Below are 18,764 nucleotides of genomic sequence, written 5' to 3'. Positions count from 1 at the left end.
CGGAGCAACAAAGAGACAGAAAGGGAGAGACAGAGGGAGATCTTCCATCTGCTAGTTCACTTTCCAGATGGCTGCTACAGCCAGGGCTGGGCCAGGCCAAAGCCAGGAGCCTAGAACTCCATCTGGGTCTCCCATGTGGGTGGCAGAGACACAAGCATTTGAACCATCCTCCATTGTCTTCCCAGGTCCAATAACAGGGAGCTGGTTCAGAAACGGAGCAGCCAGGACTCTAACTGGCACTCCAATATGGGATGCTGGCATTGCAAGTGGCAACTTAACCCACTGTACCATAACAATGGCACCCAGAAGTATCTTTGCTGTTAAATTTTCAGTGCCAAAATATCTTGATTTGAGTATGAACTTGTTTAACTACATTTTCTGGAAACCACTTACAGGAAGTGTTTGTTAGGAGAATGTTTATGAACATCCAGATAAACTGTCTTTGAATCGAGTTTAACACTGTGAATGGTATTGTCACTAAACACCTTCATACTGGTTTAGTGTCAAAGTTGGTCAGCTACAAAGCAAGATCATTGCAGTACAGGGCTTTTGAGACAGACAGACCTATATATAAATACTGGCTCTGTCCTTCCCGGTTGTTTATTCTTGGTGAGTTATTTAACTCCTGCATACCTAAAAGCAAGGCCAAGATTTCAGGGAGATAGAAAAAGGCAGAGGGGAATAGAATTATAAGAAGTACTTATAAATGCCTGGGATAAAACCCCACATATTGCATATTGTTAGGCAAAATTAATAACCAATAAAATTATGTATTGCCACAGAACACAATTATTTTAGCATGTTTCTTTGTAATACCTTGTTTAGGGGGAAATATTGTTACTTATGAGTTTATGATGATAATAATGTGTTAAGCAGGGCTGTCAAATCTAACAGATGTACTACTATTGTCTTAGTCTATTTTCTGTTGCTATATTTAGGTCCTTGCCGCCCATGTGGGTATCCTGGGTTGAGTTCCTAACTCTCAGCTTCAGTCTGGACCAGTCCAAGTTGTTGTGGGCATTTGGAGAATAAGCCAGCAGATGGGAACTCTCTGCCTATCTCTCTCTCTCTCTCGTTCTGTCTCTCTGCATCTCAAATAAATAAAATGTTTTTAAAATTTAAATTCTATTAAATAAAACATAGGGGAAGACTCCAAGTTGCTTCATTGTAAAGAAATATTGGTTCATATTACCATCTCTCCTCAGATCCTATTACCACATTATGCTAGTATTCTTTTTTTTTGGAATCTAGTATTCTTAAGCTCTTATATTAGATATCACAAGGTTATGCTGCAACAACAAATGAACCTTAAAATCCCAGAAGTTGCCAGCGCCACGGCTCACTAGGCTAATCCTCCGCCTTGCGGTGCTGGCACACCGGGTTCTAGTCCCGGTCGGGGCACCAGATTCTGTCCCGGTTGCCCCTCTTCCAGGCCAGCTCTCTGCTGTGGCCAGGGAGTGCAGTGGAGGATGGCCCAAGTGCTTGGGCCCTGCACCCCATGGGAGACCAGGATAAGTACCTGGCTCCTGCCATCGGATCAGCGCGGTGCGTCGGCCGCAGCGGCCATTGGAGGGTGAACCAATGGCAATGGAAGACCTTTCTCTCTGTCTCTCTCTCTCACTGTCCACTCTGCCTGTCAAAAAAAAAAAAAATCCCAGAAGTTTATCAAAAGTTTATTTCCCATGCTATGTTATATTTTAAATTTTTTATTTATTTGTTTTGACTTATTTGAAAGGCAGAGACCAAGACAGAGAGAGATCATCTCTCCACTGGTTCTCTCCCCAAATGCCCACAACAGTTGGGGCTGGGCCTGGCTGAAGCCAAGAAACTCAATCTGTATCTCCCGCATGGTTAGCAGGGACCCAAGTGCTTGAACCATCACCTGCTGTCTCCTAGAGTACACATTAGCAGTCAGCTGACTAGGAAGTGGAGGTGGAATTTGAGCCCAAGCACTCTGAGATGAGATATGGGCATCCCAAGTGGTGTCTTAATTGCTATTCCAAGTGCCCATCTCTCATGCTGTGTCTCTTGTGTGTAAAAGATATGTGGACCCATTATCGTTCACCTGACAATCATGGAAGAAAGAGATGGAGAAAGCACACTGGCTCTTAACTGCCTCAACCTGCAAGTGGTCTGCACTGGTTCTGTTCATAGTCTACAAGCCAGACCTAGTCACAGGGCCCCATCCTAATTGGAAAGGAATCTGGGAAATGTGAATTTTCATGAATGTTCACTGTTGCTGCTTCAGTATCAGTTTTAAAGAGCTAGATGTGCACTAAGTCTGGACATGTGATGAACAGGTGAAGAAGACCTTGAACAGGATCTACCACCAGAACCGTAAAGTCCATGAAAAGACTGTGCGCACCACGGCAGCTGCTGTCATTTTAAAGAACAATCCCTCCTACATGGAAGTAAAAAACATCCTGCTTTCCATTGGGGAGCTTCCCAAGGAAATGAATAAATACATGCTTGCTGTTATTCAAGACATCCTGCATTTTGAAATGCCTGCAAGGTATGATATATTGCGCATGTCTCTCTGCTTACCCGAGCTTCTTTGTATATTGATGCGGAGCACATGTGGTTGATAATAATGGTGTGGTTATTGTGCTGGCTTGTATTGCATGAAACCAAAGCAAGCCAAGCGTAAAACAGACAAACAGCTTCACTTTGTCACTATGGTTTGGAACTCTAGCTATGATTGTTATTTGGGGTATTCTTATTCAGTTTGATAAATATGTTGCCAAACCTTAGTAATGTTTTAAAATCTGACTGGGTTTTCAACAGGGCTCTTTTTATAAATAACACAAGAAAATGATGTAAGTTCTCACCAAATGGTCTTTCATCTTCACTTTCCAAATGGCAGAGATCCTTGAAGCCTCATTTATCACAGATCAAATGAATTTGCCATTTAAGTTTAAAACCATAGGCAAGGCTCACATTTTAGCATTATTCCAAGCCTGAAGAGTGTGACCAGCAGACTCCATTTCTCTCAGTTACTCTTGCTAGACTAACTTCTTTCCAGTTCTCCAGTCTCTCCTCCCAGATTAACTGATGTCAGTCTTCAAAGTGGCTCCCCCAAAGTTGCTCCTCACTGGGACTGGAGATGACAAAGCCAGAAGGAAAATGTATTTTCCCTGAGTTATTACCCCCAGGGGAAAGCAAATTTGAGCATTCCCCCATAGAAAAGGAAAACGGAGAGGGGTGGATGAAAAATAAAGAAAAAGAAAATGAGAAAGAGAGCAGCAAAATATTGAAAGAAAGAGAAACAGTGGCTAAGACAACTGAAGGAACAAGAAACAGGAGTGTGTGGAACAGACATGAAAGAGGGGAAAAGGTGAGGGTGGGAAGAAGGCAGGTTTGCCTACACCGTATACCTAACTCTTGTTGAGCAAATGTAACTTCTGTTTTATTGTTTATGAGATTCTGTGGAGGATGTCCTGAGCATATTTGCTCTCGTTGTCTTAAGAACCTAGCAATTCAGAGGACAGGAAAGAGAAGACAATGGGATAAGTAGACAGCAACCTAGGAAATGTGAGGAAGTAACTGGGAACATTGTGGGGCAAGTTCTCTGAAATAAAAACTTTTGTTGGAGAGGGAAGGCTTCCTTGTGTGGTGTCTCTCTCCAGTGTAGGAGCATAGTCTCCTGGCGGGTGACACTCAGACTGTTTATCCATCTCTGGTGGCAGGAAGCTCACCAGCTCTGATGGAATTTGTGCCATTGCTCAGAGACTCTCACCACTGCATCTCTGTACAGACTCCAGTCTTCCTACTGGGCCAGATTTTCTCTGTGGAACAAAGCAGAACATTTCTAGTCATGTGTTCATGACTCAATACTTGGGGACAGCCATTGTGACCATCTCCATCTTCTCTTCTCTAGACTAAAATTGTACAATTTTGTGATATTAGAGAGGAGTGAACCCATAAAGTTATTACTCTTTCCTCTCAAAAAATTTCTATCTCAGATCCAGGTCTAGATTTATTGAGCTGATTATTTTTATGTTTTGCTGTAATGTTATAATTTTCTTATTAATGATATTATTAGTTTTATATAATCAGAAGTGGAAAGATCTCAGTATTAATCACATAGAGAAGATACAGGACATGGGGTAAAGATTAGGATTTAAAGGAAACAATATTTTCTATATGTTTTTAACAGCATTTTAAAAAAATATTTATTATTTCAGAGAAAGAGAGAGAGCGATCAATCTTCTATCTACTAGTTCATTCCCCAAATAGTCATAACAACTAGGGCTAAGCCAGGCTAAACCCTGGAGCCAGGAACTCCATCTGAGTCTCCTACATGGGTGGAAGGGATCCTAACAATTGGGCCATCGTCTGCTGCTTCCCAAGTGCATTAGCAGGGAGCTAGATCAGAAGCAGAGCGGCTGAGATTTGAACCAGTGCTCCAATATGAGATGCCAGGGTTGCAGGCAGTGGCCTAAACCATTGTGCCCTCCTGTATTAGATTTTACAGAGCTGCTTCTGTAATTGAAAATTACATAGATGTAGGAGAAATTCTGAAAATTTACTCATCTATATCATTAGCCAGTGACAACATTGGAGGATGTAAAAAAAAAAAAAATGTTTGCAGAAATATTGTGCCACTTCCCAGTTTGGTACCACTTTCCTTGAATGTACTTACTATTCAGCACCAGTAGTGTGTAGCTTCCAAAGCCATGTGTTTTCCACTCCTGAGGCATGGCCACCACTCTGCTGAAGCCATCTCATAGCTGGGCAGCCTCTCCTTGCTGTCACTTTGATACCAAACTGAATTTCAGATATCTGAGGAATGAAGGGGAAAGCCCTAATCCTGATGCTCTCGCTCCAGCTGGCGCCTCCCCCAGGCTTGCAGTGGCATGAGGAACATTTGGCCCCTTCTTTTTTCCACTGGGGATTTGGGTTTTGTCCAGACGCAACTTGGGAAACAGCCACTACAATGAATGTGCAGCTTTTCCTTCCTATGTCTTGCAGCAAAATGGTCCGCCGTGTTCTGAAGGAAATGGTCGCGCACAATTATGACCGCTTCTCCGAGAGTGGCTCTTCGTCTGCCTATACTGGCTACATAGAACGTATGTAACACACAGAGGGCCCCTTCCTCCATGCCCCTCACCAACTGGCCTTTGCTGGAATTGTTGTTAAATCACAGGGGGTTTTGTGTTTTTGTTTGTCATTAGGTGGTCCCCACTCAGCATCTACTTACAGCCTTGACATTCTGTACTCCGGTTCTGGCATCCTAAGGAGAAGTAACCTGAACATTTTTCAGTACATTGGGAAGGCTGATCTTCATGGTAGCCAGGTAACTCATTTTCCAGGGATTTTGCTCAATAAAGTACATAAGACATAAGCTGGAGGTAAAATAAAATATATATGCGGGTGGTAAACCTTTAGAATGTGTGAGCTAATGATGGCTCTGCTGTCACATTTGCCTACAATTCCATCATCTGAAAGGCGCCCCATGGTTTGTCTCAGAGAAGGTTTTTAACATGAATTAGAGGCCTAAGAAACTTTATTCATGGAACTTGCCAAACATCCATTTGACTTTTCAAAGAAACATATATTCACACCATTGAAATTGCACCATTAATTCTCATATAAAGTTAAAAAATTATTCATTTTCATCCAACTGAAAGGCAAAGATATGGGCAGAGTGAGAGGGAGATCTTCCATCTGCTGGTTCATTCTCCAAATTCCTGCAACAGCCAGGGCTGAGCCAGGCTGAAGCCAGGAGCCTGGAATCCATCCAGTGAGCTCCCACATGGGTGATAGTTTCCCAAGAAATATGGCTATCTACTGCTGCCTTCCCAGGCACATTAGCAAGAAGCTGATTTGGAGGCAGAGGAACCAGGACTAGAAAGTGGCACTCAGAAATGGGATGTGGGTGTCTCAAGCAATGACTTAACCCGCTATGCCACAACTTCCATCCATATTTCTCATGTAAAATTTTTTCATAGTATTTTATTTTTATTCACAAGGGTATTCCCTAGACCTTGCTCCTTCCATATGTTTAACTCTAGAAGATTTCCTTATTCTGAATGTTGTTACAATGTGATTGATTCCTCCAAATAAAAACCTGCATAAAAGAACAGAATTCTCTTAAGAGTCAGTGTATGGCCAGCGCCGTGGCTCACTAGGCTAATCCTCCACCTAGCGGCGCCGGCACACCAAGTTCTAGTCCCGGTCGGGGCGCTGGATTCTTTCCCGGTTGCCCCTCTTCCAGGCCAGCTCTCTGCTGTGGCCCGGGAAGGCAGTGGAGGATGGCCCAAGTGCTTGGACCCTGCACCCCATGGGAGACCAGGAGAAGCACCTGGCTCCTGCCATCGGATCAGCGCGGTGAGCTGGCCGCAGAGCGCCAGCCGCGGCGGCCATTGGAGAGTGAACCAATGGCAAAAAGGAAGACCTTTCTCTCTGTCTCTCTTTCTCACTATCCACTCTGCCTGTCAAAAAAAAAAAAAAAAAAAAAAAAAAGAATCAGTCTACATTTTTTCATTATTTCTAGGAAACAAAAGAATAAGGAATACATTTGACTATTGGCTGATTTCCATCCCTTTACTTTTATCCAAAATTAGGTGATGATCAATAAAGGCTCCTAATCATGAAATGTACTTTTTTATTTTTTAGTTTTTTATTCATATCAAATTATAACCTTCTAAATAAAGTCACTTAAACTTTAAAAATGATCCGGTGCTGTAAAACCTTGAGTTCTTATCAGTTATTACATGACCACACCCATTGACAGTAATGTCCTCAAAATATTGTGCCCTGCTGTGATGAGGAATCACCATCTGTTTTTCTGATATGCCATCTGAAATGCCAGACACCCAGCAGCTGGGTGAGGAGTACAGAAAATATGTAGGATTCCTCTGTATGGTACTGATCAGGGCGTGATCTCCATCGTGGTGGTTGACATGGGGAGGCATGAGTCATGGCTTGGAGAGTTCCATGCCCTTGCATGGCAGCCGGTTTTGGATGATGGGGTCAACACCTCTCTACCTTCTTTTATAGAGGTTCTCCAAGACCACTGGTCTATTACATAGGACAGTCCTGAAAAGACTAAGAAACCCTTTTTCTGTCAAGGGTCATTTGGATATTTGTAACATCATTCACAAGCCATACAAAATGATCAAGTAAAAATTCAGCCTGCTGTTGATGTATTGAATTTCAGGTACTGCATGCAGTTGCCTTGGCAGAGCCAGACCAAATGATTTCAGGGGCCTTAGCCCACAAGCTGGATGCTCCCCACCCCTGCGTGATATCACAAAATGGAAAGTGCATTATCTTTTTGTAGACAGCCAGAAGGAGTTTATATCCTGCCTCTGTCATTTACTAGTTCTGCGATCTTGAGCCTTTTTTTCGCATCATCTACAAAATGGGTAATATTGGCCCGCACCGCAGCTCACTAGGCTAATCCTCTGCCTGCAGCGCTGCACCCCAGGTTCTAGTCCTGGTTGGGGCACCGGTTCTATCCCGGTTGCTCCTCTTCCAGTCCAGCTCTCTGCTGTGGCCCGGGAAGGCAGTGGAGGATGGCCCAGGTGCTTGGGCCCTGTGCCCGCATGGGAGACCAAGAGGAGGCACCTGGCTCCTGGCTTCGGATCGGCGCAGTGCACTGGCCGCAGCGCACTGGCCACAGCACACTAGCCGTAGCGGCCATTTGGAGGGTGAACCAATGGAAAAAGGAAGACCTTTCTCTCTCTCTCTCTCTCTCTCTCTCTCTCTCTCTCTCTCTCACTAACTCTGCCTGTCCAAAAAAAAAAAAGGTAATATTATATGAGCTCAAAAAGAGTGGTTGTGAAGATTAAATGGAGAAACCCAACTCACCTTTACTGAGTTATAGACGTTTATCATTATTATTGGTGGTGGTGGTGGTGTTTTTGCTTTTGCCCTGCAGCTGCAAATCTTTGTGGTTTTGACCCCTTGCAAAGCTCTTGCTCAGAAGCCTCATTATCATTTAGAAAGAGCAAGCAGGGGGCTTGTGTCCTAAACAGTGTGTTGATTTTTCTTCCAGGTGGTCATTGAAGCCCAGGGGCTGGAGGCCTTAATTGCAGCCACTCCTGATGAGGGGGAGGAAAACCTTGACTCCTATGCCGGCATGTCAGCCATCCTCTTTGATATTCAGCTCAGACCTGTCACTTTTTTCAACGGATACAGTGATTTGATGTCCAAAGTGTTGTCAGCATCTGGTGACCCTGTCAGTGTGGTGAAGGGGCTGATTCTGCTAATAGATCATTCACAGGTAATTCGTTCTGTCTTCAAGTATTTATTGAGTGCCTCACATGTGCCAGGCACCTCTTACTTATGCTCTGTACTCAAAGGATGTAAGAAGTTCTGCCCATTCCTGAAGCTCACATTCCAAGCATTTGACCCTCTTGATATTTTGCCTGTTCTCCTTTTCTCCTTTGCTGTATATAAGTAGCAAGAATTTTTTTTGCATTTATTAGCTGATTAAGCTATTTGCTTTGAATCAAATAGAAAATACCAATGGTAACAGAAACAGGAAATTATAGAGACAGCCTAGGATACATCAGAGCAGAGATGGCATGGCTCTTGGGCAGTTACTTATTAACTTTAAACCGTGGTTTCCTATTAATGAAGTGAGGCATTTGGAACAGATGATCCAAACATTTTAACAAACTTTGTTGTTCTTTTCTCCTTTATTTGAGGATTCTGGTTTATTAGGTTCTAGTTATAGAATCATAGCTTTTAAGAGCTGGGTTAGACTTTAGATATCAGATTTTATTAAAACTGCTCCAAGATACTGTTCGTTGGAATTGAAGAATGCTAATTCTTTATTATTCCTTGTATCAGGATAATTGTGTCTAGTGAGAATAAAAAGCAATTTAGAATGGTTCTACAAAAATAGTTTGGTTTTTATCACATAATAAATATTTGGGAGTGGGTAGTTCATTCTTGATACAGAAACCCTAAGACATCATCAGAATCCACTCTTTGGTTCAGCCATCCTTTCTTGTGACTTTTAAACTCGTGTCGCCTCACAATTACAAAATAGCTGCTCTACTTCCAGCACTGCATCTTCATTGCTGGAAAGAAGAAGGTTGGGGGTGGGGGGGGTCACAGAATTTGACTTTTTTTTTTTTAAGAATGCTTTCAGAAGCCCTTTCTAGAATGATGTTGACCCAAACTGTAACATGTAGCTACTAGGGAAGCTGGCACTATGGTTTTTAATAAGTGTAGGCACATTGTGATCAGAACTGTGTTTATGTGAATATGAATGACAAGGACAGCCAGCAGCATCTCATGTCCCTTAATCCTCCAGTCGCACATGAAAAACAGTTCTTAAATTATTGAGAAATTTACACTGCACAACTCCAACATATTTTTCGTGAAGGAAATGTCTACAGGCAGCCACAGAGTGCTGAAGTAGTCCACACTCTGTTCGTGGGGTTAACAACTCAACACCACCTCTAAGTGCCCAGCTACCCATTAACAATGCCTGATGTTTTGGATTGTGCTATAAAACTTGATGCAAGCATAACTAGTAATCTATATCTGGGTTGGCAAGTTTGTTCCATGAAGGGAAGAAAGTAAATTTCTTAGACTTTAGGGCTGTATATTCCCTGTTGCAGCCACTCAACTCTATTCTTATACAGTGAAAACAACCACCACCAAAATACTAATAAAAGAGTATAGTTGTGTTCCAATGAAATATTACTTACAAAAACAGCTAGTGGGCCAGACTTTCCTTCAGGCCATAATTTACCAACACTTGATCTGGATTATTTTGATGGTTTTTCTATACATTAAGCTAGTGCACCTAAGACAAGCCATATTCAATGAGAAATATTGTCCCCTAGCTATTAAAGATAACCCAGTGTCTACATGTGTCAAGTTGGAGTGTTTGGCAGATCTGAGATTATTATACAGATAACCCATGTGAGGCCCCCTGGCTCTGCAGAGCACAACAGTAATGCCATCCTAGCTTCACAGGCACATACCACTCTAGGTCAAGTGCTGACATTGAAGGAAATGTTGGCAGTGAGTAGTGTGTCACAGCCACCAGGACAGATGGAATTACTCTGTGCTTATTCTCTTTCTCTCTCTGTCTTTTACTAATTGGATTACTCTTCAGAGAAGGCTGTCTGATAAAGTCAGTTGAATAAGGGATTCTCTTTAGACAGTAAAGAATATATTCTCCTAAATGGAAGCAATGGGATGAATTTTCAAAATGACATGTACATACTATTAAAAAACACCTTTGAGACCATAGAGGTCATATTAGCTACAAATGCAAAGTTCTGATTCACAGGTAAGAATTTGAATAAACATGTCCTCTGGGTCAAACAAGGATGGATGTAGCCTATGCTCTATCCATTGTGCAATATTTCTGAGAACATTATTCCTTGCACACCAGGAGAAAAAATTGAGTTGGTGATAGCCACGTATAGTAATAGAAAAGTCTCCACCTTAGAGATAGTCTTAGTCTTTATTCTGACTCCACATGTAACTCCTCAGCCTGATTTTTTTTTCCTTCAGTCGTCAGATATAATGCCTACCATGGAAAAGTGGTATGAAGCTTAAATAAATTGCCAAATGTAGAACTTTGGCACATAGTAAGTGCTCAAAAACTGTTAGTTCCACCTACTTTAAAATTCTGAAAAAAAATAGAACTACCACACTCTGTGGTTTAGACCCTCTCATAGGAGAACCAGTGATTTACCCTTCTGAAGGGGATCAGTGGTCTGTCTGGATATCCAAGAAAATTCCTCTTCGCGCATAAGATTCCTTCCATGGCCCCTTTGGATGGACAAAATGGAATCTTCCCACAAACCCAAGGGAGTCCTCAAAATCCACTTTGCAATGGAAATGTTCTCTGACCACAAATGGCACACTCTCTAATAGCCATGAAATGTTCTTTTCCCTGGTCCTTGCCATGTTTTCACATGCACCTAATATATGGTCCATGAGAAAGCCACAGCCCACGTCACAGGACTCTGCTGGGCTGGGTGGCCTTAAGAAGATTACGACTTTAAGTTTGGAAGAGAGGAAAAGATACAAAGAAGCAAATACTTCTGAGATAGGGCAGAAAACAGTACGTTAGTAAGTTTGGGAACAGTCGCAATACAATTATAGTGCACATGGGGGTGGCGCTGATATCTTGGTTTTGTAATTCATAGGCATAGGTGTGACTATTACCGTTTTCTCAGGATAAGTTGTGCTCCTTCACATTAGTTATGATGTATGAAACAATCCCTGCATCCTATAGCAACTGTATTTTGCTGTGGACCAAATGAAACTCTAAATATCTGAAGGTCTATCTCCTAGTATGTCCTGAGCACAGCAAAGAGAATCTCATGTTTCCAGCCAAGAGTGCCCTTCAGACTAACAGTAGCTTCATGCCACTATTCTACCTTTTGAGCACACCTGGTCATAAACCAAGTCCTTTGAGATTTCCTGTCACATTTTTGGAAAGTAGAAAGCATTCAGAAAGATCAATACAATCATTGCAACAAAGTATAATCATAGCATTTATGCTGAGCACATCCATGGTTTCTCTGGTCTGAGTAGGGCAGTTACACAAAGAAGTGGTTATGCTGCCAGCTGCCAGGAATTCCAGATCTTTGGAAGAATATCAAAAGTAAGGATAGTGAGCCTTTTCCCCCAGAATTATTATCGCTTCCATCCAGCACTGTCCCCAGGCAATCTGATTCTAATCCACCTGAAAATTTTTTCAGCCAATACCATCCCAGCTAATGCACATGCAAAATGGGAGGATTAAAGTGGAACGCAGGCCAACAGCACAAAACAATGAATTTCAGACAACCACAGAATTGCTCAGGCTGGCCCGTGTTTGTAAATGATCACTGTCCCTCGGAAAATATTGTTGAGTTCATATTGGAGTTGACCGTTAGTTCAATGTCATTTCAAACGTCAAACAGCAGGGTGTTAGGCTCTGCTAGTTGCCTCACTTTTCCTTTCCTAGCTGGATTCAGGCAATTCCTGAAACTTGTATGCTGCACCCTGAGTTGCTGCTGTTGTTGTTGTTTTTTTTTTTAATCCTGCCTTTTATTTGCCAGTAGGGTGCAGCTGTCTATATTTAACACAACATATTACTAGAGAAGTGCTATCGCACCTCAAGAGATCACCTGGTCCAGTGCCTTTCCCACCCCCAAAAACCCACAGCTGAATTTCTCAAGAAGTTGCTTTCATTTTCCCTTGTCCAGTGGCTCTCAAAGTTAGGTGCAGCAGAATCACACAAAGGCCCTGCTCTCAGTTGCTAATTTGGTGGGTAAAGGGGACCTGAGAGTGCATTTTAACGAGGTTCCCAGTGATGCAGGAGCTGCTCCCTACAGGACCACATTCTGAGTACCAGGGCCCCTCCCAACAGGAGGCGCTGATTGAAAGAAAACACCCTTCTCAATTGCTACTTCACTTCTCTAGTATTTTTAAGTGACTAATTAAATTAGCAAATCAGCAGAGACTACTTCTAGCGATCAAGATTAGAATAACATGCTTCCAAGCTTAGAGAAAGACTCCAATGTACACAGGACTCAAATGGCATCCAGGCTGGGGTAGAATGTTACTTAGGAAAGGGGTTTAAGTACATTGTACTTATTCATATATATATATATATATATATTTGTTTGTTTGTTTGTTTGTTTTTTGCTTCTAGGAGCTTCAGTTGCAATCCGGACTAAAGGCCAATATAGAGGTTCAGGGTGGTCTAGCTATCGATATTTCAGGTGCAATGGAGTTTAGTCTGTGGTATCGTGAGTCTAAAACTCGAGTGAAAAACCGGTAAGCACAGTATGTGTAATGCTCTACGCAAAGAATTGCAGATATGTTTTGGGAATTGTTTAACCTTCTGACTTTTCAAAATCAATGCTACTTGTCATCACTAAATAATAGAGTTGGGAGTGGCTGTGGGAAGTCATCCTTTCCATAGTTGCTTCTGAGCAGGTCGGTATTAAGGTTCATTAAGATTCAGTCAAGAACCTTCCTGCTTTGAAAGACCCCTATAGGGGCTGGTGCTGTGGCATAACAATTTAAAACCCAAGCCTGCTGCGCTGGCATCCCATATGGGCACCAGTTTGAATCCCTGCTGCTCCCTGCTAATGCACCTGGGAAAGCATTGGAAGATGGCCCAAATCCTTGGGCCCCTGTACCCATGTGGGAGACCTGGAAGAAGCTCCTGGTTTCGGATCAGCTCAGTTCCTCTCTCCCCCCCACCCCCCCTCCTTCTCTGTAACTCCGTCTTTCAAGTAAATAAAACAAATCTTTAAAGAAAGACCGCCCTCCTTTCCTTGGCCTTCTGCCAGTATGGGGCTGGCTGCGGCCCTGCACCTCCAGGGCACGTGACCTTCAGGCCACCCACCCCATGCTTCCTGGCCTACATGCTCCTCCACGTGGCTGGTTCCTGGTCCTCAGTATGAATCCAGATTTACCCCTGTCTTTTAGATAAAGCCCTCACTCTCCTATGCATTTTGCTAACTGAATAAAAGCTTAAAAATGTAAAAGAAAGAAAGACCCCCCTGTGTCCTGTGGAGGAGGGGTTTATCCTTTAATCTGCTGTACTTAGTTGACAGTGCTGCTAAGAATTTTACTTTGATGCAAACTTTTCAGTATATCACTCTTGTTGGGGTTTAAAACTTCTCCTCTTTTGCTGTCTTCAGGGATAAAAATTACAAGATGGTCCCTTTTGTGCAAAATCTAAATATTAACTATGAGAACACTTGTGTTTTCATCTACTTTCTTTTTTCCCAAATCCTTTAGTTTTTCTAATCTACCTATGAGACCCGATCAAAATGTTGTGTTTCAAGCATAAAGCAATGTCCACGAATCAATGTTGTAGTTAACATTCTGTTTTCTATAGAATTCAAGAGCCAGAAATGCAATTTATTTTTTACCATTTTGGATATTTAAAAATGTGGTGGGGCAGGAGTGAGATAAGAGAAATAAAATTAAATTTTTGAATGTAATTTGAACTCTGACTGTAGCAACTGAGAGCAACCAGAGTTGACCTATGTACTGTGAAGAGTAACACCACACATTGTTACCCAAAGGAATCAAGAATGAGAAACAACACTGGCCGTCAGAGAACCTAGAAATACAGTTTAGGGTTTCCCTTTGTATCAGTCATCTTTTCCCTCTTTCTGAAGTGTTTTATAAACTGAAATTTCTTCAAATTAAAGTCAATTGAATTATTTGCAGAGAAAAACCAACAGCAGTAGCAACAATAATAAAAATCTAATTTTTAGAAAAGGACACCAGATCCCTACCAGTATCACCATTATTGCCAGTTTATCTTCCCATTTTCACATGCTCATTCATTCATTCATTTATATGTGTGTGTATACATCTATATTTGCTTGTCTGTTTTGCTTTCCTTAAGCCTTTGCTGAGTACAAGACATCAGAATGTACTGGAAGGGATTCTGCACCTGAAACAACCTCTGACCTACTTTCACACTGTCAGCAGCACAGCAGGGGCTTTAATTTGCCCAGAAGAATTGGTACCCCCTTTAAAAAGTTTGGTTACATGGCTCTGATTGATTGTGGCAGTGATTTTCCACAGTTAAATATCAAGTTTATTATTAAGTTAGAGCAATCCTGGGGTCATTGATCCTCTTCATTACCATCCAAGCCACATCCCCTGGCCACTCTTGTCTATCTCCTTCTCTGGAGAGCCCACATCTGGCCACTGCAAGAATGGCTCTTTGGAGCACAATATATTTTTTAAATATCTGACAACCACATACTTATGCCTCTAGAGACCCTTTGAGGAAAGTAATTGAAATATCTACATTGAAGCCAACAGAGAGATAGTTAACAAAAAAATTTTTATAATCACCAGATGTCTTTTTGGTGAATTTAGACTTCCTTTTAACAGAAGTCAGATATTTCTGACTGAGGAGAGGACTGGGTTCCAGGTTGTATTTCATTTTAGTCCTTGATGTGCTCATACCAAGCAGTGTAGTAGCTGATGCAAACAGATTTGCATGTCTGGCGGGTTCAGGGGACTGGCTGACTTCACTCCCAGTCGCTGGGACTAACCAGTCCAGCAGAATTCTATGTACATTTGAGTCGTGTCTGAGGTCCTGAAATGTTTCCTTGCTGTTGTCAGAATCAGGAGCTCAGACATTATGAAGTTATATTTGTTAGTCTGACTCAGTTGAGTGTGATGTTTACAGGTGTTTTTTGTTTTTGTTTTAACCTCAAATCTTTAGGGTGGCTGTAGTAATAACTGGGGACATCACAGTGGACTCCTCATTTGTGAAAGCTGGCCTGGAGATGAGCACAGAAACAGAGGCAGGCCTGGAGTTCATCTCCACAGTGCAGTTTTCTCAGTACCCATTCTTGGTTTGCATGCAGATGGACAAGTATGAAGCTCCCTTCAGGTAAGATGTAGGGGTTTATGGAGTGTTCCGGAGTCATCCTCACTTCCCTGGGAACTTGTATTCAGTTTTGGTCATTCAATTTCAGAACTAAAATGAAACAGAAGAAACCTTGTAAATGATGATTTTTCCTAAAAGTAGTAAAAATAATTGATGACATTAAGAAAAATGAATTCTTAGGAATTTACCCAAAGGATACCAAGAAAATCTAATGACTAGTTCGTTTGCTTCTGGAGATAGTATCATATTCTAATCCAATAAGAACTGATCAAGGAAACAAAGGGATTTGATTAATGTAGGAATTTCCAGATAGTTTGAGCTAAAATACCAGGTGCACATTAATTATCTGGTCTCTTCACGGTTGCCTCCTGGACAGAAGAGTCTAAACACCCAGGAATCCGTTTACCATTGTTTAAGGGGCCAAATGAATTCACAGTGCCCAGGCATTCTATATAACAGTAAGGTTTGGCTCAAACTTGAATTTTTGAAACAATGCTTTAGCAGAATGCTTAGTGTCTTAGAAACCAAATGTGTAATTCTGCATGTAACTTCCCAACATCTCTTCCATCTAGAGCCCAGCTCTCATTTGCTATGTGTCCTTTGAATCTTGTAATTGTTCTTTTTAACAACTAGGCAACTAGAATGTTTTGGATTTAGGTAGCAAATACTTTTTAGTAATAGTTAATGTCGCCTTGGCAAGTGCTGTCTAACCATAAAGGTAATTTATATACTTAAAATAGCAAGCCACACCTTCATCATCTCTTTTGATAAATAAGCCAGAATTAAGAACTTTTTTTTTTACTCCACTGACATTTCATGATCCATATAAAATACATCGGTGATATCAATACAAATACAAGAATACTTAAAAAAGTTCATGTAAAATTGGAATTAAAATATAATGCATATTTTTGAAGTTCCCTCATATGAGTAGGCTATATTTTAACAGAATAACAGGTTGTGGGATATAATTACAGTAGTCAGTATCACTGATCTAGATTTGTTTATGTCTGGAACAAACTTCCATAAATGCATTAAGAAATAAAATCAACTTCCCAGTGGTCAAAACGAAGTGGCCATCAACCTAGCCACATGGCTGACTGGTTCCATTCCACATTTCGCTGGGACCAGAGCTGTGGGAACGTTTCCTTGTCAGCATTCTCAGCCTAAGCTGGCTGGGCTTGCTACTTATTCAAAAGGGGAGTGCTCCCAGGGTGGGGCTTCTGGAATGAGGGGTGGGAGACAAAGCGAGGCCTGCAAAGCTTAACAGCATCTCCAAAGAACTGAAAGGAATTCAGTATGGCAGGGCTCCCACATCCCAACAGTGGAAGTACAGAGGTGGTATAAAAAGAAACGGGAGAGAAAATCACCTCACTGGTGGGAAGGAAGCAGCCGTGTGGTCTCTGGCCCTCACGTCCTTTCTCAGATTGCCCTGGAACAGAGGCTGTGAGTGCCTGCGCAGTAACTTGGCTGGGACAGGTGTGGCGGTGACTTTCATGTGTGTAATTGTGTTATCCTTGCTGTTGTCACGCAGGCGATTTGAGACAAAGTATGAAAGGCTGGCCACTGGCAGAGGTTACGTCTCCCGGAAAAGAAAAGAGAGTGTGCTGGCCGGATGCGAATTCCCGCTCCACCAGGAGAACTCGGACATGTGCAAGGCGGTATTTGCTCCTCAGCCGGAGACCACTTCCGGTGGATGGTTTTGAAGCTGCCCAGTGACGTTTCACTTGAATCTGTTTCCCCAGAAGAGATACGACGTGACATGCTTGCGTCCTTGCTCTCTGAGAGCACAGTGTTTACATGTTTACCTGTATTTAAGAGTTTTGTAGAAAGCTATCAGATGCTTCGATTGATCCAATCCCAGTCCATTCAGCGTACCGCCCACAGTGTCACTGTCCATCATCATGGGACACTTTGAGCAATGTTCTTAGCTTTCTGGTACCTCTCTCAAATCCCACTTGGCACAGTGGGACTGGTTCTGTTCTAAGAGGAAACTGGCATTTGTTAAAAACAGAAATTAAATCCCAGACACTCAGGAGAACTCAATTTTGTTCTGTAATTCTCAATCAAATGTATATGAAACCCTTGACAAAACCTTAAGCATGGCTTCCTTTCTACCAAATGTGTTGCCTAATCAGGGAAAAAAAGAAGCCATTGTTTTTTCCTTCCTCTCCCCCTCCTTCTTTTCAAGGGTAGAGGAGAGAGAAGGGACAAGACTTCCACAAGACGTTTGGTAGGGAGTTCAGGAATTACTATCTGTGTCTCCTGTTACTCTTAGTTTACTGTTAGCGTTAAGGTAGAAGACACCCCACCCCTCGCCCTGCCGCTGACCACAGTGAACTTGCCCTCTACCTCCATCCTGCAACAACATTGGACTTAGCACTTGGGAATAAGAAACACTGATTTCAGAAACTCCATTTGATACCTCTTATACTATGTCTTGTTGAGATTGTAATGTGGTGCGCTGTCCTTTATCAAGGAAGGGTGTCTTCTTTCATCCAGCGCTTTGTCTCTGCTGTTTTATGCTGGAAAGTTTGGTCTGTTTGTCCACAATCCACAATATCCACAATGAGTGAGAGAATATTGCTTCCACAAATTGGTGGGTTTGGGTTTCTAAAATGTGAATTCAAGAGAAGAATGCCTCTATTTGCATGAATTATAAGAGCCACAATGAACATTTTCAGATATTTATTAATAAAACAGGTTCATTTATTGTGATAAATCCCAAATAACAGGTGCCCATTTGACCATTAAACACAGACATGAAACGAAGGTTTTGCTAGTTCAACTATAGTTTGTAAATTGAAAAATGAAGTGTGATGAAATTAAAATGTGGAAATCTTACTGGATTCCTTTTGTCTTTCATTACTTCAAACATCACATTCCTCTGCTCCTTACTATATTAGTCTATCTTATGTTGCTACAGTGAAGACCACAGTCTTGGTGATTTTAAAGAAGACAAGTTTATTTAGCTCGTGGTTCTGGAGGTGAATGTCCAAGAACATGGCGCTGCATGTAGTGAGGGCCTCCTGGCTGTTTTATAACATGGCAGATTGCTAGATTGCAGATTGAGTCTTCCTCTTCTGAAAAGTCAGCATATGGGGGGGGGGGTGCTGTGGCGCAGTGGGTTAAAGCCCTGACCTGAAGTGCCGGCATCCCATATGGGTGCCGGTTCTAGTCCTAGCTGCTCCACTTCTGATCCAGCTCTCTGCTATGGCCTGGGAAAGCAGTAGAAGATGGCCCAAGTCCTTGGGCCCCTGCAACCACATAGGAGACCCGGAAGAAGCTCCTGGTTCCTGGCTTTGGATCGGCTCAGCTCTGGTCATTGTGGCCATCTGGAGAGTGAACCAGCAGATGGAAGACTTCTCTCTATGTAACTCTATCTTTCAAATAAATAAAATCTTTTTTTAAAAAAAAG

The 18,764-nt window shown here is 42.1% G+C and overlaps 1 protein-coding gene across 8 annotated transcripts in view; it reads left to right on the top strand.

Moving 5' to 3' along the window:
* MTTP (microsomal triglyceride transfer protein) overlaps positions 1-18,190 on the top strand; it is a 74,076-nt gene extending 55,886 nt beyond the window's left edge. For all 8 annotated transcript variants that reach the window (XM_089303025.1, XM_051820148.3, XM_089303028.1 and 5 more), the window contains 7 exons: positions 2,301-2,512; positions 4,972-5,069; positions 5,175-5,296; positions 8,003-8,230; positions 12,626-12,750; positions 15,179-15,349; positions 16,881-18,190. In XM_089303025.1, the coding sequence (XP_089159151.1) occupies positions 2,301-2,512; positions 4,972-5,069; positions 5,175-5,296; positions 8,003-8,230; positions 12,626-12,750; positions 15,179-15,349; positions 16,881-17,052 (1,128 nt within the window). In that variant the 3' untranslated portion in view covers positions 17,053-18,190. The remainder of the gene's footprint in view (positions 1-2,300; positions 2,513-4,971; positions 5,070-5,174; positions 5,297-8,002; positions 8,231-12,625; positions 12,751-15,178; positions 15,350-16,880) is intronic.
* Positions 18,191-18,764: the final 574 nt, after the last annotated feature.

Source organism: Oryctolagus cuniculus, chromosome 8, assembly GCF_051225735.1.
Source record: "Oryctolagus cuniculus isolate XC-2025 breed Fujian yellow rabbit chromosome 8, ASM5122573v1, whole genome shotgun sequence".
In the NCBI taxonomy this organism is placed as follows: domain Eukaryota; kingdom Metazoa; phylum Chordata; class Mammalia; order Lagomorpha; family Leporidae; genus Oryctolagus; species Oryctolagus cuniculus.
The sequence above is the reverse complement of the archived record's forward strand: the minus strand, read 5'-3'. Positions and strand labels throughout refer to the sequence as shown.